Source organism: Equus przewalskii, chromosome 3, assembly GCF_037783145.1.
Source record: "Equus przewalskii isolate Varuska chromosome 3, EquPr2, whole genome shotgun sequence".
NCBI lineage: Eukaryota > Metazoa > Chordata > Mammalia > Perissodactyla > Equidae > Equus > Equus przewalskii.
Window position 1 is genome coordinate 85288215 of NC_091833.1, and position 25312 is coordinate 85313526.

The following is a 25312-nucleotide window of genomic DNA, read 5'->3' on the forward strand; positions in this document are numbered from 1 at the left end:
TTCCTTACCTTAACATCAACACCTGGCATTCCTGAATTTATAACTTTACCACTTTTGATGGTTGAAAAGTGGCACCTTGTTGTTTTGATTTTCACTTCTCTGATTACTAGGGAGATTGAGCATTTCTTCATATAACTGTTTACCTCTCTAGATTTCTGCTTTTGAAGTTCATTCAATTTTTCATTCATTTATTCAACAAATGTTTTTCGAGCACTCACTTTGTGATGGGCACCTTTATAAGTGCTATAAATAGAACAGTGAAAAATAGGAAAAAATCCCTGCCTTCACATTGTAGCTATTCTTCACTAAAATAAATACACACGTACACATTCAAAAAGCAATAAGTACTCTGTATGTGTGTGTGAGAATAGTAACAACTGATTTATTATATATCAGATGGACTTATATGAAGTCAATGGTAACAGATGCTATGAAGAAAAGTACTACATTGAAGAGGGATAAGGGGTACTGAACTTTTTTTGGGTTTCCTATCTTTTTTTCTGCTTGTGTACAAGAATTCTTTGTGTTTTCTGAATATTGATTCTTTGTTATAGACTTGGCAAATATCTTCTAGTCTGGCTCCCTTCTTAATTCTGCCTGTGATGTTCTTCCTTGAACAGAAATCGTTGACCCTGAGATAGTCAAATTCCATTAATTTTTCCCTTTATGGTTTGTGCCTTTTGGATAGTAAGAACTTCCCACTCACAAAGCTATTCTCCTACATTTTCTTCTGTTAACTTTATAGCTTTCTTTTTTCCGTATAGGTCTTTAATCCATATGAAGTGTATTCTTGTTTATCTTGTGAAGGAGAAGTGGTCCAGTGTTATTCATTTCCACATAGTGAGCAGATTCTCCCAAGACCATTTACTAAACAGTCTCCACCCTTTTCCCTCTGCTTGTGATACCATATGCTCTAGCACTCAGGCTCTGGGGCCAGACTTTCCAGAATCTAAGTTCAGTCTCCACCTCTTACTAGGTGAATAATATGTTGCTTAACCTCTCTGGCTTCAGTTTCTTCATCTTTGAAATAGAGATAAAAATAATTGCTCTCATAGAGTTGGGAGGAATGAGTGGGTTAATATATGTACTGGATGTGTTAGTGGTTATTGTTAAAAATTGTTACTCTTAGAAATGCCATCAAATTTTCTTTTATATGGTCTAATCGACTATTTCTGGTGAGGGGAATACTATCATACATAAGTATTTCTCTCTGACCATTATCGCCTTTGCTGTGTCCTAAGTTCTATTTCGTCTGGTATTAAAATTGCTAAACTGGGGGCTGGCCCCGTGGCCAAGTGGTTAAGTTTGTGCGCTCCACTTCGGCGGCCTGGAGTTTTGCCAATTTGGATCCTGGGTGCAGACATGGCACCACTCATCAGGCCATGCTGAGGCGGCATCCCACATGCCACGACCAGAGGCACTCACAACTAGAATATACAACTATGTACGGGGGCACTTTGGGGAGAAGAATAAAAAAAGAAGAAGAAGGTTGGCAACAGTTGTTAGCTCAGGTGCCCAAAAAATAAAAATTCTAAACTGGCTTTCCTTTGTTTCATATGTGCCTTATCTTTTTTTTTCCTAAACCCTTAAGTTCAATATTTCTGTATAATATAGTGATTAAGAAAGCTGTCTCTAAATCCATACTGCTTAGGGTTGAATCCTGTCTTCAGCACTTACTTGCTGTATTACTTAAGTTATATAATCTTTCTGTGCCTCAGTGTCCTCATTTGTAACATAGCAATAACAGTAACTATCTTATATAGGGTTCTTCTGAGAATTGAGTATTTGAGTTAAAACGAGCTTAGAAGGTAGTGAGCAAATAAGTGTATCTTAGTTAGCTGTTGTTATAAAATGTATCTCTTTTAGATACCATATTGCCAGATCTTTTTTGTTTTACTACAACCTGAGATCTCTGTCTTTCAATGAGTAAATTTAATCCATTTATATTTATTATAGTTATTGCTATATTAGGCCTCATTTCTTCTATTTTATTTTGTGCTTTCCATTTATTATGCTTTTTGTTTCTTTTTTTCTCCCTCTACCTTCCACTGTCTAAATCAGATTTTCTTCTGCTGGTTTGAAAGCTTTGCAGTCTATATCTATTCTATGTCTGGTTATTCTAAAGTTTTGATAACCATATTTGTGCTTATTGCCTATATGTATTAGTATGTCTTCCTTCCCCTGCCTCCCCATAAAGAGACAAGAGCTGCAGATATTAGTTTTGTGCATGCGTCCAGTGTCAGACAGATCTTGCTTCTCTGTAAGTAATCTGCTTTTTCTCTCTGGAAGCTTTTAGAAATTTTTCTTAATCTTAATTTAGCTGTAATGTATCTAAGATAGGTCTGTTTTTCTTATATTTCTTTTTGGCACTGTATGAGCCCTTTCAATCTGGGACATATGTCTTTCTTTAATTCTGGAAAATTATTAATCAGTCTTTTTCATTTTGTCCCATTTTATTCTCTTTTTGGACTTCCCATTATATATGTATAGTCACCTCTATTCCTCTATTTCTTTTCATTTTTCTCACAATCTTTCCTTTGATTTCCTAATATCTTTTGGGACAGTTTTTTGAACTTTCAGGCTCTATCATATTTATTACTCAGTTTACCATTGGCTTCTGTATTTTAGAAGTTATATTTTCATATGACTTATTTTCAATTGGTTCTTCATTGTAACTGCTTGTTGTAGTTTCATGTTTCCAGTATCTTCCCATATCTTTCCTAGCTTTTTTATCATACTTCTTTTGAATTCTTGTTACATCTGTTTTTACTAGTTCTACTTTCCTATAAGTTGTCTTTCTTTTGTGCTCATGATTTCCTGTCTTAAAAGTTTTCCCTGTGAGACCATTATTCCCCATTTGCCCTAATGACAGTAATGTCCCTTTGGGAGAAAGGTGAAAGCTAGGTCCTAACTTGAGATAAAGTTGAGTCAGGGGTCAATCTGAGCTTAGTAAATCCCTCTTCCCCTAGTTCCTTTAGCCAAGCACTGCCCTTGTTAGAGGCTGCTGCATTCTGATGGAATTGAGGTAACATTCGAGGGTTTGTCAACACACCCATGTCATTAGCACCTGTTCCTACCTAGCTCCATGCCCTGAGATTGACCAGAAAGCTCTGATTTTCCTGTTCCAAGGCATGAGGTGGGAATTTTCCTGGGATCTTAGCTTTAGGGTGTTGGAGATACTCCTGGAATTGGGGTGGCATTTTGTTTTTCAAGCATGTTATTTTGGGGACTTTGAGTTTCCACAAATTCCAAGCCTAACCCAAAGTTTACAGTGGCAATGAGAGGAGCTCCTTAGTTCCATCCAGCCCAATCTCAGCCCCTTACACTGGTCAGCCAGAGCTTGCACAAGGCACCATGGGGAGTGAACAGTAAAGCTGAAAAGATTTCCACATGTGTATGTTAATCTGTGGCCCCTGGCATACCACTCTTTCCCTCTATGCCATTTACCTTCTAACAGATATGCACCACTTCTTTTTCCCAAAGGTTTCTCATAGATTTTTGCTAATTGTAACCCTGAAATTTATTGAACTCCTTTTTTAACTCCTGGCATCTTCAGGGTTTTATTCCACTTTCTGTCAATAGCCTGTGCTACCACTTGTTCCATCTTCCACTAGGTATTTCTAAGACGAGAGAAAGTTCCTTGGAGAAACCCATCCACATAGGAGCAAAGGGAGGGAAGAAAGAAAGGAAAGGCAAGCTCCAGCCCTTCCTTACCTATCCAGAGTCATGAGAAAAGGAAAGAGAGCCAGTACCCATGTGGGCTTCAACCAGATAATTAAGAATGGGAAGAGAGGGAGACCATACATCTTACCACTCTTGAGAGCGAGGTCACGAAAGGGGAGAACTAGAAGGGAGAAGAATTCTAGGCCTTCTTGAGTAGGTGTGCTCCCCAGTTGGGAGCACACCAGTTCCAAATACAAGACTGCCTAAACAGAAATGGCTTGGGCTTGTTCCACGTAGGAGAAATTTCTGTCTCTCTCTACCACTTCTGTCTCCTTGGAGTAAGCATCCCTAGAGAGGCCACTGTCATATAGGATCTTAATATTTAACTCCTGAGACAGTAACTCAATAAAAGTCCTTAAATTAATAGCTCTTAGGGGCAGAAGGAGAATCCTGAGATCTACTTTCTTCTCTTATATTCTTCCATAGAAATTTCATCACATACCAAAGGATCACTACTTGATTAATGAGTGACACCTGAATGCACATCCCCAGCTCTGCATTCTTTTCTGAGCTCAGTTCTAATTTTTCAGTCAGCGTGCTTAATGATTCCACTAGGATATCCCACCACTATCTGAACTTCTGAGTGTCTAGAACTTCCCTGATAATTTTCCTCCATAAATCTTCCTGCTTTTTCTGTTTATGTTTAATCCATCATTATTTCCCCAGTCACCCAAATTTGAAACCCCTGATTGCACTTTCATTCAAAACCCCCCACTCTCCCATATGTCCTTTCTTTCCATTTTTGTTGCCCTTATCCTAGGTAAAATTCAGATGTATAGATAGACATCTATAGCTATTTTATATATAGATAGATATAAATATAAAATATAAATATCTGTATTTCAAAGTGATGTATATATATCTTTTGAGCAATCCAAATGTTTTTAAAGCACTCCTTCTACCATGCTCTTTTTTCGCTCAAAATCTTTTAGAGTTCCCTGTTGCTTAGAGCTATCTGTGACATTCAGCCTTTCTTATCGTGGCATGCAGAGGCCCTCTGTCATCTGGCTCTAATCCATTCTGAATATACCCACTTTCTGTTGAAGTAGTAGTATGCTTCCTTCTCCACCTAATAATTTTTTGCCTGTCTTTCCCATCCATATCAGAAAGCCTGGAGAATCCAATATCTTTTACATAGTTCCTCTACACTCTAGATGCAGAGAAGATTAACCACATTTCCTCCTAACAGCAAACAGTCAAAAATGAATGAACTGTATTAGGATAATGAGATAAATTTCTCTTCCTTGCAAAATTTCCCATTTATTTGGTTCCACTACTATTTCTACATCTGCTATGGGCTGAGTATAGTGCTAGGTTCTAGATAAATAGATGATAGGTAGATAGAGATGGAGATAGGTTTTTTTTTTAATGAACAGTAGCAATGGGGACTAACTGCTCTATGGTGTGAATACTATAATAGAGATTTCTACTAGGAGGAGTTTTCTTTTTCATGCCTTTTGTAAGATACATTAGCCAGTAATAGTTTGCAGTGCCCACACATACACACACATGCGTGCATATTCAAATATACGCTATCAATATGATCAGGCACTATTTAAAATATCTGAACTATAGAAACTGAAGACAGTAGTAGTTTACCTGTAACAACATAAATTCCACAAAAGAGACATTTTCATCATTTCAAAAGGAAATCTTTTAAAAGTTGCTTTCCTTTTTTGTCCTGTGGAAAGATTATCTGTGTTTCTTTTCTGTAGACTCAATCCCTATATTATAATATCCCCTTGATGCCTCTGACTACAGAGTACGTTAACAGATGTTGCTTTTGGAGGCTAGGAAGGTGCTCACTCATCAGTCATTTGAATAACAGAGTTCTCTTATCTAGAAGTGATTGAATATTTCATTACATACCATATGCTAAGTATGGTTTTCAGAATTTGCTATATAAGTGACTGTTTTCATTCCAGTAATAAATTGATGGTGAGTCTCTAAAAGTGTTATATTTATGTAATTTTGGAACATGTAACAGATTTTTTGGCCATATTTTAATTCCTCTTTAATTCAAAACTTTACAAGAGCCTAACAAATTTTAGTTCAAAGGGAAGTCAAGTAAGATCTCATAAGTTTTTCTCTTAGGTTTTTCTCTCTTTTTGTAATTTCTTTATTAGTCAGGAGAATATGACTCACTGGGGAATAGTCTGATATTCACAAGGAGAAGTCTTAGGAAGTTTGTTGCAAAGGAAAGTACAGCAGATCCCCCACTAACGATCCTGATCTCTAAATAGTCACCAGAAGCAGCCCTCAAGCTTAGTAAATGCAGGGTCACTATACAAAACACTTCAGGATAATTAAGAAATAGTATATTCTTGCATATTCTTAAAATTTTTTTCTAGATTCACCTTCTAAAGGCAACTTTATAGTAACTTTTGAGTTTACAGTATAGCTTTTTGAGATAATATTGTATTATTGGCATAATTTTTGGTGTGTATATGGTTTTTTTAAGGTTATTAACCTAAAACACAGTATAGTAAGATAAATTATTGTACTCCTCTTGGCTACCTATAAAAAGTCCCTTAAAATATTCTTTATTATGTGTCTGTGTATATACATGCACATATAATCTTTATCCACATTCCATTCAAAAAGGTGATTCATTTAGCTAATCCCATTAAAAGAGTGAAAAATGAGGCTCATATAAGATGGGCCACCCTATATACTTTCTAGCTAAATGGTAAAAATTTCCAGTACTCTGATCTAATGTTCACAGGGCAGTGAGAGTTACTACATAGCAAATAAGAAAAATAATGAATAACATGTGCAGAAACTACAGCCAAAATAATATCTGAAAAGCGTATTGCACTCAGTGCGCTGTGAGGGTGTATCGCAAAGGACCACCCTCTGTTTGTGGAGCCACGGGGAAGAAAACTGGGCTTTACAGCACATGCTGGATATGTAGTCTTTTTCCATAGAGGCTTTGACTTCTTCTGAAGAAGAAAGAGCAACAGTGAAAGAGAAGAGAACTGTGAATAATTTAAGTTCTGATGCAGACCCATGGGTGGTAAAAAAAAAAAAAAACCTAGGGTGGAAAACAGAGCACTTTTATGTTTCTGAATTATACATTGGGTCACTATTGGTATTTGTAAAATTTAGGTTTAAATATACTCAGCCATGGATATGTGGTTTTTAATAGACATTTGGAAGAATTAACTTGAGTGGTAAGGTTGTTCTAGACTATTATGGAAATTGTACAAATATAGAAGCAGATGTACAAAAGTCAAGAAAGCAGATAAACTCTAATGAGTGAAGTGAGTGACCTTTTTTGAGGTGGAAACACAATAGAAAGGAATATTCTGGAGAATTTTTAACATGAAGTTAAATTTAATATATGCCATTTCTTTTACCTGACCTGAGCTCTCCTCTCCTTGCCAAAGGCAAGTCAAATTCTGACTCATCAAGGAAGCCTCTTGCAGCCCATGCTAATATGTCCTCTGAAATTATTAAGTACTGGCAATTATATCAAAAAGCTTTCTGGTACAATCATTTTTAGTGTCTTATAATTTTGTTTTGCTATCTTGTAACCCCCTTGTAGCAAGGAACAATTTTTTGAATGGATGCTGTAGAAGATGTTTTTAACTGATTTCAGCTTGACTAATCTGAGTCCCCTTAAAACACATTCCCTCCCTGAGGTACGCTGATGGATGCCCACAGCATATCATGCCCAGAGCTGAAAGGATGCTCTTCAGTGCACACCTGCACATTTGCTTCCATGAGTCAACTTGATGCTTATTGGGAATCACTAGGTGCTTGTTCCCTAATCTGTTTATTCCTAATGTACTTCTTAAAGTAATCTTCATTTAATTAAATATTTCGTAAGTCATCAAAATAACAATCTAGCAAAATTGTGGCTAGGAAAACCCGGTATAAATACTCTAGAAAGACTTATTGAATTGCTAAAAAATTTGCTGTTAAATTGAAATCAGATAACAATAAACTGGGGTGAAGGGCATCATTGTATTCTAGTCCACTTAATGAAACCACCCATGGATTGTGCCTCATGAGTGAGGTTTCTGTAGCAAAAACATGCACACTTTCCAACAGCAGACCCCTATGCAAAGGAAGGTTCCTTGCCCTACATCACAAGTTTGTACATTTATATTTTGAGTTGAATGTTTTAAATATGTATATTTTATTTTTTATAAATCCCCACTTAAATCTGATTATCTTTGTTTAGCAAACAACTGCTATTTCAAACCCATCAGATATGAGCTCTCCCACCTTTTCTTGAATCTTCTTCCAAGCCAGCTGTCTACTTTTAGCTTGATAATGGAAGCAGATGCCCTTGCTAGTAGCAATCGCAGTGTGTTTCTGAGGATCCCTCTCACTACATCATCTTTTTTTTTTTAAACAGCCGTTGTTCTTGACAAGGGGATTTGTATTCTGTTTTTATCACCTGAATTAACCACACCCATGGAGTTGGTGAAAATCCCTAACCAATTTTAATTGTGGGGTATTGAAAATTGCAACATCAGGCAGAGAAAGCAGTGTTGGTTGTAATAGCCATGAAGAAAGAAAACAAAGTTTAATCCAGGTCTTTTCCGATGCTTCCTTAAGTCACTAATATTAGATCATCATGCAGAGATTTCCTTTATTATGTATTCGCTTTAAAAAATACCACTGTTTTCTAGCTCCATTGATCCCATGGTGTGACTTCACGACGTATTTAAATTGTGAAGGGAATTTGTTAAATGTTTTCAAATGCTTCTCTCTTTTCAGACCCATTTCCCGTTTGCTTTTTAGATCATTTCTTGGTGAGCATTCTTTTTTGACATTTACTAAATGTCAGCTATAGTCCGTGTTTAAAACATTGGCCTATGGCCAGCGGGCTTACCAATTTATATTAGCCTGTTAAGAAAAATTAAATAAAACATGAAAATGAAATGAAAATTGCTTCAAAGAAAAATGAGGGCTAGCAGCGAAAAAAACCATTAATGGCCTGATCCTCATCCATTCGTTTCCTTGCTGTATTCACAGTTGTGTCATTTTGTACTGCTGCCAGACTCTGAAAGGAAATCCAAAGAAAGATTTAAAAATAACTCTTTCATATAGCAACTATTTATTGAGTACCTATTCTGGATCAGCACTAGGAATACAAAGCTGAGGAGACTGCTTTACTCTGCAAGCAGTGACAGTCTAATGCAATGATTCTCAAACGTGGAATTCAGACTGGAGCTGCTCTCACTGAAGCCTTTCGGAAGGGCAGAGGGCCTCCTAAAGGCACATATTTGTACAGAGTATCCACTCCTAGGAATTTTTTCCTAAGAAAATAATCAGGAGAATGTGCAAAGATGTATTGAGTCTTTCAGAGTCATGATCTTCATTTTTAAATAATAAATGATTTGCCAGATGTTCTGGCAGATCTTTGACACCTACTTCACTTAACCTTAATAAAGAACTTAGCTCCAAGTTATTTTTCTTGTCCACTCACATTGTATGTGTTATTAGTTTCTTAGTATTTAATTACTATCTTAATAGTTTACTGAGCCAGTTCGCTGTTGAGTTTTCCTTTCTTTCTGTTTACTCGCCAGTACAGTGTGGACAATATAGTAAGTTAATGACACTGATGCCTTCTGTCTTTGAACTCTTCTGTCATTGTCATGGAGTTTACTTAAGTGGTTGTGATAAGTTACTCCAAAGTTAATACCAAATATGATTTTAGTTTGGATGCTGGTATTCTCTGTTCCCAATCCACGTTTGTATAAAAGGTTGCTTGATCCTACTTGGCCGTTAGTCAGTAGCTGTGGAAGAAAATTGAGGTACATGAGTTATATCATCAAGCACTTGGTATTTACTTTGGTTCATTCATATGGTGGCTGAGAACAGGTCGAGAGGTTAGCCGGTTCCCTACTGTTAACTTAAGTAGAGTCTGAAGTTGTTTTAAATGTAGAGTACATTATCTAAGATCAGCTTGCAGAGGCTCAAAACTTTTATTTCCCACATACAGAATAGGATTTAGTTAGTATTTGGACTACTATTCAACAGCCTTTCTGACCTTCTATTTCATTCAAAAGTGAAGAATTAGAAATTCTGATGTTATTTGTTAGAAAATAATGGAATTTCTGAACTCAAATGTTATTTCTGAAACAAATTAATGCAAACATCCTGTTAAACTAATGCTAACAAGGCATTGTAGCTTCTGTCATCTAGAGGTTTGCTTTGGAGACTTTATTTTTCCCTTAAAGTGGCAACCAGGTTAACAGAGAGCTTAAACATTTGTACACCTAAGACTTTTCCATAATGATTCTTCAGAGATCTAGTCAATTGAATCTTCTGCTGCTTTTTCCTTCAAGACAATGACATTTCCAAATTCCTTTTTTTTCGGAAAACAGAATAATTGATAATTTGTTCTAACTTAAGGGTTACTCCTCTTCAAAAATCTGAAGTCGTTGAGATGGTTAAGAAACAAGTCAAAGTCATAACGCTTGCAATTGGCGACGGAGCAAATGACATCAGCATGATTCAGACAGCGCACGTTGGTGTTGGTATAAGTGGCAATGAAGGCCTTCAGGCCGCTAATTCTTCTGATTACTCCATAGCGCAGGTAAAGTATCATTTCTACAAAACACACCATTTGTCTCAGTCAGCTGACACTATGAAGAGAAAAATACTAATTTTTTTCCACTCTTGTTTTAGTTCAAGTATTTGAAGAATTTATTGATGGTTCATGGTGCCTGGAATTATAACAGAGTCTCCAAGTGCATTTTGTACTGCTTCTACAAGAATATAGTCCTCTATATTATCGAGGTAATTGCAGGTTAAGTTTAAAATCCTTGTCGCTTGCATAGATATTTAAAGAAATTTTCTTTATGAAGACATTTTCTCATTTTAATTAATCCTTCACTTGCCCATTTACTCTTTATAACTTCTAAACATGTTAAAAAGTTTGGGGCCAGGGCTGGTCCCGTGGCCGAGTGGTTAAGTTTGCGCGCTCCGCTGCAGGCGGCCCAGTGTTTCGTTTGTACGAATCCTGGGCGCAGACATGGCACTGCTCATCCGGCCACGCTGAGGCGGCGTTCCCACATGCCACAACAAGAGGGACCCACAACTAAGAATATACAACTATGTACTGGGGGGCTTTGGGGAGAAAAAGGAAAAAATAAAATCTTTAAAAAAAAAGAAAGTTTGGGGCCAGACCAGTGGCATAGCAGTTAAGTTCACACGCTCTCCTTTGGCAGCGTGGGGTTCACCAGTTCAGTCCTGGGCGTGGACCTACACGTCACTTGGCAAGCCATGCTGTGGCAGGCATCCCACATATAAAGTAAAGGGCACGGATGTTAGCTCAGGGTCAATCTTCCTCAGCAAAGAGAAGAGGAGGATTAGCAGCAGATGTTAGCTCAGGGCTAATCTTCCTCAAAAAAAAAAGTGTGTTGGCTGTGGAAAATAACTAATGTTTAAATTCCAGCTAAAAATGTTATATTGCTTTGGTAAGAAATGTTGAATTAGAATTGCTAATGAAGTAATGTTTTCTGTTTTTAAAAGACTACAAACTATATAGCATTCTTTATAAAGCTCAGACACATACTAGAGAAAGCAATACACTGGTTAGGGATGCACACATGGAAAACTATTTAAAAAGAAAAGTAAGGGAATGATAGACTTAAAACTGAGGATAGTGGTTCTACTAAGGGGTGAATCAGGAAAGATGCTCATGCAGTTTTGCTAGTATTGTTCATCTTATAGTTCTTATTAAGTTTCAAGCTTTGATACTTATATACAAGTATCCCTTGCTATCCAGATCTGTTTTGGTTTCTGAGGTTGGTAAGTAGCAAGAGTTCAGACAGTGAGGATTTTGTCTAAGAATTAGAACATTCAGTTCCTGTGCCTGGATAGCAAGGAATTTCTACATTCCTTTTCAGGTATCAAATAGGACATTTTTAAAAAGAAAACTTAGCCTAAGTCAGGAATATCACTTCTAAAAGGATGCATTTTGTTCTGCAAACATTTTTGCAGCCCTACTGGGTGCCAGGCACCAGGTATTTTACAACTACAAAGTAAATCAAGCATGGTTCGTGTCCTCCAGGAACTTGCCAATAGAAATACAGTGCAAGCCACATGTATAATTTTAAGTTTTTTGGGAGCCACATTAGCAAGAAGTAAAAATTAAAGCTCAAATTAATTTTAAAATGCTATTTGATTTAACTCAGTATATTCAATATTATCGTTTCAACATGTAATCACTGTAAAAAATTATTAATGGGATATTTTACATTCTTTGTACTACGTGTTCAAAATCTGGTGTGTAATTTACACTTACAGCACATCCCAATTTGGACTAATCACATTTCAAGTGTTCAGGAGCCACATGTGGCCAGTGGCTGCCATACGGGACATCACAGTGCTAGTGGATAAATTTAACTAAACTGATTGGTTAACCAGGTCGTGATAGATAAGTTATTTACCATTTTTTTCCCCCAACATATGGCCCTTTTATCGTCAGAAGCTGTATTTATAATACTTAAACTCTAGGTGTTACCAGTGTCTTGCTCTTCTTGCAGCTCCAGAGAGCATGACAATGAACTCTCCATAAATTGTTAAGAACACCCTCCATCTTCTGCTCCTGTCAGAGGACCTGCTCACACCCTCATAAATCTGCCCAGGGCTCTCTCACAGATGTTTGTTTATGCCACCTTGCCCTTTAAGCTGTTGACTGTTTCTACACATCTATCAGAAGAGACACAACCTCACCATTTGCTGTATGGAAATAATATACCATACTTTACACCAGAGAAGTATCACTTTAAACAAAAAAATCAGTAGATTTCACATTTACCCTGTTGACACGTTAGTTGGGAACTAACGTATGTTTTATTCAGCTCTTCTTTATTTCCCTGTCAGAATGCTTATCTCCTTGTTAAAATGTTGACTGAGCAGAGTTCTTATTATGAGTCAGGCTAGTAAAATTGAAACTGAGTTTTGAAGTGTGCAGGAAGTTCCACTTATTGGTCACTAAAAATCTCTAATTAGGTTGCAATCCATTAAGTGAAATAATAAAATGCTTGGAAAGATAAACAGGATAATCTGAATTTACTTATTGTTCATTACTGCTGAATTTGATCTGGAATAATCTGTGTTTTGAAGCAAAATGCTCTTCCAAAATAGCTTATAAGATCCAAAAAATATATATTCTTTGTTGTACATGTAAATTTGTGATTCTTTTCTAAAATAATTATTTTTGATTCCCAATCTCCCGTATAGTTCTAGCTTTTCTAATTATATTTTCTTCTCATCTCAGAACATTGACATTCAAGTGACTATCAATTTATACGGTTTATTTACATATACTTTTGAAGATACAAGGAGTTTAAAGCCACTGGCAGCAATCAGTCTGCTCACAAAAATTTAATTTTGTAAAATGAAATGAATACTCAACTTGCTGCTTTTTAAAATCTAGATTATTTGGCAGCCAACAATGAAGCGGGCAAAACTTATGTACTAATGGGGGAAATAAAATATATTAAGCTCAAATGAGGAGCTAAATCTCCACGCTCTGTTTCAAATGCAGAGTTACGCAATTTGTGGTCGATTCTCCCTAAATTTCACTTGGCTTTGAATTTAAAGCCTCTTCATGAGATATTTAACACTGATCAGATTTTTTACACGTTGAAAAGGACGTAAAGTCCTAAACTTTACTGGAAACCTCATTTTTTCTTTTAGCACTTTATGGAAACATATTTTGAATATAATTCAACTATCTTGGAAACAAATTGACCTTTTAAATCAATTCCCAGATACCCAACTTTTGCCAGCTAAAACAAGTTCTGCAGATGTTAATGGCTCATGTCAATACTGTGAATGAATAGACAGAAAACACATCATTGAATGTCTCTAGTGAGGACTACTGCCAGTCTCGAATCTCTCCTTTCAGTTTTTTGTGTTGATCAGGCGTGGGAGCAGAGGACTCATTGACTATTTGTAAGCTGCTGTTTAATATGCAGAAATGCTCCATCAGGAAAAGTTCTGTGAAGCTTTAAATGCCACGCCTCTGCTGGGACGTGGAACTTAGAAAATAATACCAGGAGAGGCAGGTCTGAAGTTTCTCTACTAATAAAGGAATAGTCTGGAACACTACGGGTTTTATAGATTATCTGCAAACACTGCTTTTCCCATTGCTGTGTTGCCAGGAATGTCACTATCTAACTACTCCATTGCCATAAATTACAGCCAAATAAATAAATACGGATTTGGCAGGTGGCCGTATAAGCACTTACTTATGGTGACCCGCTCAGCAGCCGCTCTAGGTGTTCATTGAAATTACTGGCTCTTTCTAAAGAGATTTTTTTAAATTATTTCTCTGAAACATCTCACTCCTTCCTAGCAAAATAAGACCTTTTCTTTAAAATCATTGGTCTCATCCTGGTTTTCTGGTAAGATCCCAAAACAATGTAGTGTTTCTAATTTCCAGAAGCTTTGATTAAGTCGATGAGGTGATACTTTCCCAGCACATTGTGCTGGATTATAGATTTCCTGTGAATTTAAGCAATCTAGATGCCTCCCCAGGGGACTCATGTTTTCTTTTTGCAACCATGGTTTTGATTGAGTCCAAGGAGAGACTTTTATGTGTTTATAGTAATTTAGGTGTTGTTTTATTTAGCAAGGAATAGGTTTCTAATAGATCTTTTAACTACAAATCTCGGACTCACTGAATTCTGGTAGACTTCTTCACTATTAAACATCTTTTCTCTCTCCTTTAAAATATGTAAACATGAATGCCAAAATATGTGAGTGAAGGTGTAGGGTACTATATTGGAAAGTTCTGTTCTTATCAAGTCATTTCTCCTTTTTTAAAAGAGAAATTAGAATAACTTTTTAAAATACAGGAAGAGAATTTTTAAAAACACATTCACGTACCTTTCAGTACGAAAAATAAAAAGGTAAAAATACATTGATAGCTTTCCACTTAAAAATTTCTGCATTTCTGTCATAAAGCAGTTTATGCATTTTAAAATGAACTTTGAAGGCAAATATGTTAGTTTGTCTGCAAATTATTTTGAATTTGAAACTTTCTGTAAATATTCATTGATTTAAGACAGGTTCATAAATTTCAAGCTCAGTATCATTTGAATCAGCACCGAATGTTATGTACAGAGAAGCTAGGAGACCATTCACATTTACAAATGTTTACTCACTCACAAATTTGTTAACATAGTTTTCTCATTTTATACAGTTTTGATTATTGCAAATGCATTTATGACTGTAACCTTTGAGCCAAGTCATGTCCATTAGATGAATGTGTTACACATGCAGCTTTGGCTTTCTTCAGAGCAACAAAGATTAGACCCCATCTTCATAGACTAATAAGGCCATAATTTGAAAGTTTGTGTTTAAAAATTCCTTATATTTCCATCATACCTAAGAAATCTGAAAGAGCTTCTTAGCGTGTATTACTACAATGGAACACAGTCGCCTTCAGGGAGTTACCGTCACCCAGAGTATCACAAATATGTATTTACATAATCCACATCTCAAAAAGGCCAAATGTGAAAACAGAATAGAGGGCATTAAAGTCTGTTTTGTCAACTTGTGTCTACTTACGCTTTTAAAAAAAAGTGTAAAGTCAGCAGCACCACAGTAAGGAATAAACTTAACTTCACGTAAGATGCTACGTTCTTTTAAAGCTTGCGTGCAAAAATGAAGGATCTGGCTCCTACTCTAGGGCGGATGTTCAAATTTTTTTCTGTAAATATATGTAGCAAAGCAAGCAAGAATTTCAGATTTGACTCCAATTTCTATGCTTTTGTTATTGTCCTTGTTAATGTGTGTTACAACCCTAACACAATTTGGACTTATTTTTCATGTGCTATCGCTACTTTGTTTTCTTTTCCATCTCGTGAAGCAGACATTCGTTTTTATCTATGCTCAATCACTCCTTTCCACTATAAAAAGGAGAAAGATCAGTGTGGGTACAGAAACTGTTCATCGGGAGGCCAGCCTGGGTACATATTGATAAATGGTGAATTTGTAGCAATTCATGCTTCCATAATGAGATTAAATGAAACGCGAAGTGTAGAAAAGTCCCTGTAACTCCGATTCAAAAATTCACTTGATCGGCATGTAAGACTGCTTTCCTCCGACAGGTTTTGTTGTTGCTGTTGTTAGGTTTCGGTTTTGTGGATGTGTTTATGTAATCTCATTGCCAAGCCAGACTTTTACTCTTTCAGATCAACTTGATTTTTAATTACATTTTAGGTCTACTTTTTCAAAAAATTATATTCAGGTTTTATTGATTTACTAACATTTACTTAATTTTCCATTTATGTTAAACATGTTGGAAAAAGTTTCTCTATATTGCTCTTTAATTTTATTACAGTTATAACAGTTTAGGTTTCTGTTTTTAAGAGAATTGCAAAATATATAAGAACATTATGCTCTATTAGTTAAAGATTTGTTTTTAATCAAAGCCTAAATCTAGGTTATAAAATATTTTAATGTATAAATTCAGATTTCACTTTCTGATGGCTGTGATTATCAAGAATTATAAACAAGCTCATATACTTTGACCCATTAATTCTACTTCTGAGAATTCATCCGAAAAACAAACAAAAAAAACCAAAGGAGCACAAGGAAATTTTTGGAGGTGATGGATATGTCTGTCGTCTGGATTGTGGTGATGGTTTCATGGGCGTATGCATTTGTCCAAACTCACCAAATTGTATACATTAAATGTGTACAGTTTTTTGTATATTAGTTATACCTCAGTAAAGCTGTCTTTTACAAAAAGAATTCATCATAAGCAAATAGAGATGTGTAGGACTTCTGTACAAGAATAGTCCACTCAGAATTATGTATAATAGTGAAAACTAGAACAAGCTGAATATCTAAAAATAGTTATAGCCACATGGTAGAGGTTATAGAACCATTAACATTATTTTAAAGGATATGTAACAACTTAAGAAAATGTATGTTACATAATGTTAAGAGGGAGAGGAGTGGGACAGGACACTATATACAGTAGGTTTCCAGTAAGGTAAATTTATGAATGTATATAAATAAACTATATGAATACATCCAATGCAGAAAAAAATGGTGATTGTATTATTATAGTAAATTATTTTCTAGATAGACAAGTATATTTTATAATAAAAACAATAATCTTTAAATAACTATCAGGGGATAAGTGTTTTAAAAGGAAATTAAAACTAAAAATTTAATGACATAAAATATATTTCATAAAGCGCCTTTTAGAAAATAAGGTTATATTTAATCTTTTTTTAAATCTGTAATTACCTATTGATATAATTCTTTGTTGATTTGACAAGAGGAGCCAATTCTGACTTAAATAGCAAATACCTTATGAAAACATCCCTTCAAATTAAAAAGTAAAGCAAAGATATGCCATTTTCAAGATAGTGGTGAAAACATGTTAATGCTGCTATTATGCAATGGTCGAGTATAAAACAGATTCTAAGCAATGCATTTGTGTTTTTTGTGTTCTAATTTTGGCGTTTGGGGGTTGTTTTCTTCCTAGATCTGGTTTGCCTTTGTTAATGGCTTTTCTGGACAGATCCTCTTTGAGAGATGGTGTATAGGTCTTTATAATGTGGTAAGTTTAAGACATTTGCTTATTCCTGTTTTGTTGAATTCTTTGAGATAAAGATTCACCCTGCATTTGGCTGCTTGGTATAATGACCAGTTTGTGTGTTTTAGATGTTTACAGCAATGCCTCCCTTAACTCTCGGAATATTTGAGAGATCATGCAGAAAAGAGAATATGTTGAAGTATCCTGAATTATACAAAACATCTCAGAACGCCCTGGACTTCAACACCAAGGTAGGACACGATACCCCGGCACACGTTTGGGGAAACTTACTTTACTGCTCTGATTACCAAGCTGAGGAAACAACTCCAGGGTGCCGACCATGGTAACTCAGATTTGCCTGAGGTTCTGATTTGGACCGAGAAGGTTTTTTGTTTGTGTGTTTTATTATAAAACTAAAATGTAACCGTGATTCACTGGACTTTGCCAGGCAGCAGTAAACTGAGTCTGGCAGACAGAAGTGAATGTCCTTTTGGCCCTCTGACTTTCTGTCTTTGCAGTGTTGTGGGGAAATGCTCATTCTTCGCAGGGGTCAGTCATCCAGGACTGACAAGCACTGTCTTTACAAGTATAAGGTGGCAAGGGGTGATTTATCATTCTTTACTAATTTTCTATTTTGTGAAATAACTTTTTCCTCAATCGAATATTAGGTTGTTTATATTGGGCGTTAAAATTATGGTCTCTGGGAAATAATCATTTAGTCATAAGACTCAGTATTTCCAAGCCGTAAAGTTTAAAATACAATATAAAATATCCAACATTTTGTATAAAATCGTTATCTGGGTTTATATCCTACATAACACGCCATGGCCTATTGTTATCTTTTGTGGTCCATGATTTTTATTCATCCTAACAACAAAAAATATCTCGTTTTCTGCATAGTTTACTTTGCAAGTATATATTCTAAAGCGTTTCCACTGGTATTTGTTAGTAATTCAGGTTTCTGTTCAGTGTAAGTGAGGGAAAAAATTTTTAATTTTATAACAGTCCAGGTAGATGCCATTTTGAAACTATAATAAAAGCAACAAATATAATACACTTTCACAGACTTTTTTCCCATCTCATATATCATATGTTTATTAGCATGTTACTAATAATTAGATGTAACCTAAATTCAATGTTTTCAATTTAGGGCAGTTAATGTAGGATATTTTTAATATTTATTAATTCATAAAGCTCTTGAATGACATTTGTTCTCGGTATACTAAGGGAATAAAGTGAAACAGGTGTTTCAGTGCCTCTAACCTCACACCGTAGATGACAGTGCTAAGTTTATAGCCAGGATGTTATTCATCTTCTGAGACTAGGTCTTCATGAATGCAATGTGCATGCGTGTCCAGGTGTGCACACACAGACAACTTGATGGCATTTTAAATAACTGAATTTGGTTAATTTAAAAGAGCTGAAGTCTTCTTAGATTTACATTGCTTCTGAAAAGTATTTTTAGTGGTCTCTTAAAACTATTACTGTATAAAATGCAATATCTATGCTTTTATTTTTGAGTGTTTTTTGTTTTGTTTTTTTCTTTTTGCTGAGGAAGATTCGCCCTGAGCTAACATCTGTGCCAGTCCTCCTCTATTTTGTGTATGGGTTGCCACCACAGCATGGCTGATGAGTGGTGTAGATCTGCACCTGGGATGTGAACCTGCAAACCTGGGCTGCTGAGGAGGAGTGCACCAAACTTAAGCACTAGGCCACAGGGCTGGCCCCATTTTTGAATGTTTTATTTTGGGATTTTTAAAAAATTTATTTATGATGTCCAGTTTATATTAAATTCCACCACCTTGCTGGAATGTTTTTCATTACCTATGTTAGGTATTTTCATGTGATGGAAAGCCACAATCAGGGCAGATAAAATGGACTTTGAGCTCTTGTTTCCCTAGAAAGGTGATCTGAGAGCTGGGGGAGTTCCAGGCCTCCTGGCATACTAACAATAATGCTCACCGATCTAGAGAGTTGTATCAGCCCCAGCCACAGGTCCCCAGTCTACGATAGCTCAGGCTGCACGGTGCTTACTTGAGAGGAAACGCTATGGCCACAGACTTGGCCATGGTACTCCTGCTTATAAACATAAAGTGACCCTCACAGGATTACCCAAAGCAATTCCCAGAAAGTCACATCCTTTCATGCCCTTTGCACATGGCAACTTGGAGACAGTTACGTGGCCAGGGAAAAGGTAGGATATAGTTTTAGTGTGGAAGCATCATTCCTTGTATCCTTGGCTATTTTGTTGTTTACAAAGTATTTCATTATCTGCACAACCCATGCATTTCGAAATGTCATCAGATCAACCCAAATAAATTATACAACTTCTGTATCCATTTGAATATTTATGTCTACACAAATTGCCAACCATTTTTTATAGGGTTTATGGATTTTTCTAATGATTTCAGTGAAAATTCTTTGATTAAATCCCATATAAGTGTTTTAAAATTCAAGGACAAATGGCTACAAAATGCATAGTTGTCTACACAGCAGTTGCTGTGGGTCTCCAGTGTAGAAGCATTGTTGTCCTGAATGATGATGATTGCATTTGTTATGGTAAGAAGGGTCGGAGGTTCTGAGGTCATGACGGGTCGAAGGATTAGCATGTGACAATAAGTATCGGTCAGGAAAATGGAAAAGTAGAACTAATTTTTCTTGCACCCACCTGTGCTTTCTGTCAAATAAAAACTTGTGGTAATGACATAGTGAGGAGAAGAGACAAAGGTTAATGAGTAACACAAGTTCAAATGTGTAATGTATTGGAGCGTAAATTGGATCATACAATCCAGTGTGGCTGGATGAACTAACAAAGGAGATTGAGATCACGGTGGAAAATTTGGGAGGCAGGCAACTTAATTTCTGTTGTTTGAACAGCTTAAAACTATTAATACATGCCAATTTTATTTAGGATAAGTTTTGCTTGCAAGAAGCACTTTTAAATGACAAAGCTGTTGCTCTTCAAAGGGCCATAAGAATTCTAAGCAGTTTTTCTATAACTTAATCTCTCACATCTATGCTGCACAGAAAGTGCTAGTGATGCACGCTCTCTTGTCCTTAAAATACAATAGATATAGAAAGTGATAACTGTTAAATGATGTTATAATTGTATGAAGTTTGATGTTGCCAGGTGTTAAAAATTGTGAAAGCCTTTTATAAATTCAGGCATAGTGACAGTACTTTACTTGAAAGAATTATACAATGTAAATCTTATACCTGCTATTTTTATTGTATAATGTGTGTGTATAGATATATAGAGACAAGGAGAAAATGCATTGTATCCTTACCATTGAGAAGTTTACACTTATGGCACATGGGAAAGAGAAAGTAAAGATTTCACCAAATTACAGTATTTTCAAAAGTTCATTCTTTTGGAATTACAAACATAGTCCTACGTAAAGAATTTCAGGATCTGCATTTATTTTAAATTTTATTTTCTTGTTCAGGCAGAAATTTAAACTTTTAATATTTGGTTTTTAAAAAGTAGAAGAATTTTCACTGAAGCTGAAAAAACATTTTGAGAAACATAAAAATAAATAAATGACCCCTGAAGGTCTAAGAGGCAGAAAGTGTCTGTCAGTTCTATTAATTCACAGTGGTGGCCCGACAGAAACACGTTTTGTGAATCCAGCTCACAGATAAAAAGAAAGGTCAGAGTTCACAGAGCTAGTTTATCGCAAATGGTTCTCATGGATTTTTGTTTTCCCTCAGGTTTTCTGGGTTCATTGTTTAAATGGCCTCTTCCACTCAGTTATTCTGTTTTGGTTTCCACTAAAAGCCCTTCAGTATGGTAAGTAGAAAGAATATGAATGCTAAGAGATGACTTTTTACTTTTTTAGGAAAATAACTCATTGTCAATATATGTTAAAAATTATAGCAGTGTTACATTTTATGGTATTTTCCTTAACCTGAAATACATGCATTCAAAAGTTGTACACACTTTAAAGAGTTTTATTATTCCTTTGGGAGCAAAGTGATTTAATATATGCAAAGCCTTTCTTCTCTACTACTCATGTTTTCCAAACTTACAGAGTTAAATTTTAGGGCCCTTTTTTCCTCTGTTGATGTATAGTTTGAAGACAATAGTGCTAATATTTTATGTAGTCTGTTTATGATACCTATGAGGCTTGTATCAGGCTCTTTATACTGAACCTAATCAGTGCTAGTATTTTCAAGTATACTGGAGCCGATGTTTTGAATGAGATTTTTAATACGTTTTTATGTTCATCTTGGAGTGTAGGCTTTTCCTCTGCTTGTTTTGAGGGAGTGATTTTATTCTGTCAGTTTTGAGAGATAGGATCATGGTGAATTTCCTATTCACATAAAAATGAGTAAGTAGCCACTTTAGGATAGAGATCCCTGTGATGCTTAAGCTGGTGCTGCTGTGTCCCAGAGCAGACCTTGCCTTGAGATCCTGAGGAAGACAGCCAACCATTCAGTGCGTCTGCTCCCAAACTACAGTACTTAAAAACACAACACATGCTCCACTGGAGGATTCATCAGTCCTTTAGAAGTACAGGTCATACCTCGCTGCCTCTGAGTAATGTTTGCCAGCAGAAGAGCCTGCTGTCCATCCATTCCTGCCCACCTACGGTCTATTCTCCACAGGCAACCAGAATGATCCCTGTAAAACGTAAATCAGACCAGGTGCCTCTCTCCTCAGAAAACCCACAGACTTCTATCACATTTAGAAGGAAATCCGCAGCCCCAACCTTACCCAAATCCTCCACCTGATTTTTTCCCCTGCTTTTCCTCCTCAGCCTGCCAGCCTCTGTGCGATCCCTCATTCTTCACCCGGAGATGCCAGCTGGCTGTCTCCCTCACTCCCAGGTCTCTGCTCAGAGAGGCCCTCCCAGATCACCCATTAGAAAGAGCCACACCGCTTCTCTTGCTCGTCCCCTTGCCCTCTTGTGTCTTCTTCCTGGTACTTGCCTAGTAGGGTGTGATATGTGTGTCTATTTTTTGTTGTCTTTCTCCTCTGTTAGAGTCAAAGCTCCAGAAGGGTAGGGAATTGTCAGTTTAGTTCACTGTTGTATTTGCAGTGCTTAGAACAGTGCCTAGCTCCATCGTAGGCACTGAGTAAATTGTCAGTGAATGACGAGAGCATGAGGCATGGGTGGGGTGAGAGAGTGTTACAGAGAAAGCAGTGGTTTTATGTCCTAGTTAGAGATTTCCATCTCATTTCTTTATTAATTGCTCTGCTAATGCAACAGTAAATACTTCTCTTTTTGTAGGCCGTGGAAGTGAGTGTGGTAAGAAAATCTAATTAACGTATAGAGTATTGACACAGTAGGCCAGGAAAACCACAATAGAATTTTTTTTTGTATATTCACAGAGTTGTGCAAATGTCACCACTATTTAATGCCAGAACATTTTCATCACCCCATAAAGAAACCCCATATCCATCAGTGGTCACTCCCCGTTTCTCCCCACCCTTTCCCCCAGTCTCTAGAAACCACTAATTTTTGTCTCTGTGGGTTTGCCGATTCTGGACATTTCATAAATGGAATCATATAATATGTGATCTTGGTTCATCCATGTTGTGGCGTGAATCAGTACCTCATTCGTTTTTATGGAAATTTGCAGATTAGTTGTAGACATTTCTAAGTTTGTCCACAATATACCCACAAGATATAGCACATCAGATCCTATGTCCTTAATCATGGAATACCCCCATAGAGAATGGGGTCTAGATTGCTGGACTGACTGTTAAGCAACCCTTCCTGGCTACTTTTAACCAAATACTTTAGAAAGGGAAGCATCACATTATGGAGCATCTGCCATGCTCCAGGCCCCATGCTCAGTGCTTTACATATGAAACATCTTTTTAACCTCAGAACTTCTCTGATGTGGGTAGTTTCACTCCATCTTTTAAGTGAAGAAAGTGAGTCCCATAGAGATTGATTATAAATAACACAAAATGACACAACTAGTAACGGAACCAAGCCCAGTCTATGTCTCCAGAACTCACCAAACTATCTCTTCTCTTCATACCAGCATCACTCTCCCTGACTTGTCCCGTACTTTATTCTAATGTGTTTTGTCCTTATGCATTGAATATGTATTTGAATAAGTATTGTTGAAAATGTGCATAAATAAAATATTGTATTACGCATACCATGAGGTTTAAATTTTTCGATGGTGCCAATGATTTAATTATTGTTATTTTTTCATTTTATTTTATCAATAATAGTAATTTTTGTTTGTTGACTACCACTCCCTTCATCTAAAACCAAGTTTGTTAGTCATTGCTGGAATAACAAAATACCTTAAGATATACCCCTAAATTCAGCCGTATCCTCAAAGAGCCATATGCCTGGAATCATATTGATGCTCCTCAGTCTTCTATGAGTTGTTTTTATGAATCCCTGTTGGTGCAATGCCAACAACTTTACTGAGAGATAGTAAGAAGGCTCCCAAAACCCTCGTCTCTATTGTTAACAAAGTTCTTTATTGAGAGATCAGAATGTCTTCTCCTGTCTCAATGCCCATAACATTAAGCTTTGCTTGAACAAGTAGTTTGATTTTTTTTTTTTAATTTCATGGAACCTGAGAAAGAATTGGTTAACAAGTCAGGTTTTCTTCTTCTTGTTGGCTATTGGAAATTTGTTTTAAATTTATGACCATATTAATGGCAACTTTGTGTGATTTCTTACAGTGTTTTGGGGGGGTTTTTTTGTTTGTTTGTTTCCTTCCCCAAAGCCCCAGGACATAGTCATATATTCTTGTTGTAGGTCCTTCTAGCTCTTCTTTGTGAGCCATCACCACAACATGGCTACTGACAGATGAGTGGTATGGTTCTGTGCCTGGGAAACAAACCTGGGCCGCCAAAGCACAGCATGCCAACCTTTAACTCAGTGTTTTTTTAATTAGCCTCATTTCTGGCTCCCTTGTGTGGCCCTTAGTTCCCCTTTTGTTCAACACTTATAAATTAATTGATCTTTGAAAGGCTTCTAAAGGACCTCATTTATTTTCTTTTCTAACAAGGCTCTCTTCTTTTCATACAGGTAATGTATTTGGAAATGGGAAAACCTCTGATTATCTGCTGCTGGGAAACTTTGTTTACACTGTGAGTATGGGAGGTTTACCTGGTTTGCATATAAAATTGAATCCTTTCATATGTGCTCATTTTATTTTCAAATTTAAATGTGTGCATTTGTGAATTTAAGGATTGTTTACACTTCCCTTTAAAAATGAAATGAGATGCTTTGACTGTTAAGAGATTCTTTTGTATGAGGTGATAAAAATGTCGTTTAGGTTCGCTGACTTATAGGACTTTTGGTTGCTATTATTGTCAATATTCCCTCTTTGCTCTTACTGCCCCCCATTTGCCCTTTTTCTCTTCCTTGTCCCTTTTATTTTACTGCCCTTGTTAATATTTTCTTGCTTTCCTGAATTTATGGCAAATATTATCATACTATTCTTGGATGTTTAACCAGTAATTATTCTAAAGTCTCATGATAACTAAAATGGGAGAGAAATCTCCACTCTTTGGGACCGTTTCACCCACATGAGGCGTGGAACGCACTGTGTTAAGTCACTGTGCCAAATGCTTTTGGAAGATGCACAGATGAATGCAAGCTCGTTCCTGCCATAAAGAGCCAAAAAATATTTTTAAATCGTTTTTCCTTAACAGTCAAAAGCACTACTTAAATGCTAATGCCCGAGGTCACACAGCTGGTATCTGATAAAAGTTTACTCCAACCTTCAATTCTGAATTCCCAGACCAACCTTTCCTCTCTACTCGTGTGTCCTTCCCATGACCTCCAAACAGGGCAGTGTGCTGTTCTAAATACTAAGTGGCTGTTCATATGGCTGACTCAGTTGTTAGAAAAACTATAATATGATGTTTAAATATCAGATATTTAAATGACTGAATGATAGGACATTAAGGCCATTAAGTAACAGAGGGAGCAGGTTTTTCCAGGGGTCTCCTTTCCATTGACATCAACTCACTGAAGTAGTAACAGGAAGGAAAAATATGTTTAGAGGGGCTGGTAATTTGTTCTCATACAACGTGAGTACAAAACAGAAATAAGTAAATACTTGATAGAGTAA

The 25312-nt window shown here is 36.3% G+C and overlaps 1 protein-coding gene across 8 annotated transcripts in view; it reads left to right on the top strand.

The window, feature by feature from the left end:
- ATP8A1 (ATPase phospholipid transporting 8A1) overlaps positions 1-25312 on the top strand; it is a 221078-nt gene that overhangs the window by 160860 nt on the left and 34906 nt on the right. For all 8 annotated transcript variants that reach the window (XM_070612924.1, XM_070612928.1, XM_070612931.1 and 5 more), the window contains 6 exons: positions 10096-10279; positions 10372-10482; positions 17204-17278; positions 17383-17505; positions 20966-21044; positions 24262-24323. In XM_070612924.1, coding sequence (XP_070469025.1) covers positions 10096-10279; positions 10372-10482; positions 17204-17278; positions 17383-17505; positions 20966-21044; positions 24262-24323 — 634 coding nt within the window. The remainder of the gene's footprint in view (positions 1-10095; positions 10280-10371; positions 10483-17203; positions 17279-17382; positions 17506-20965; positions 21045-24261; positions 24324-25312) is intronic.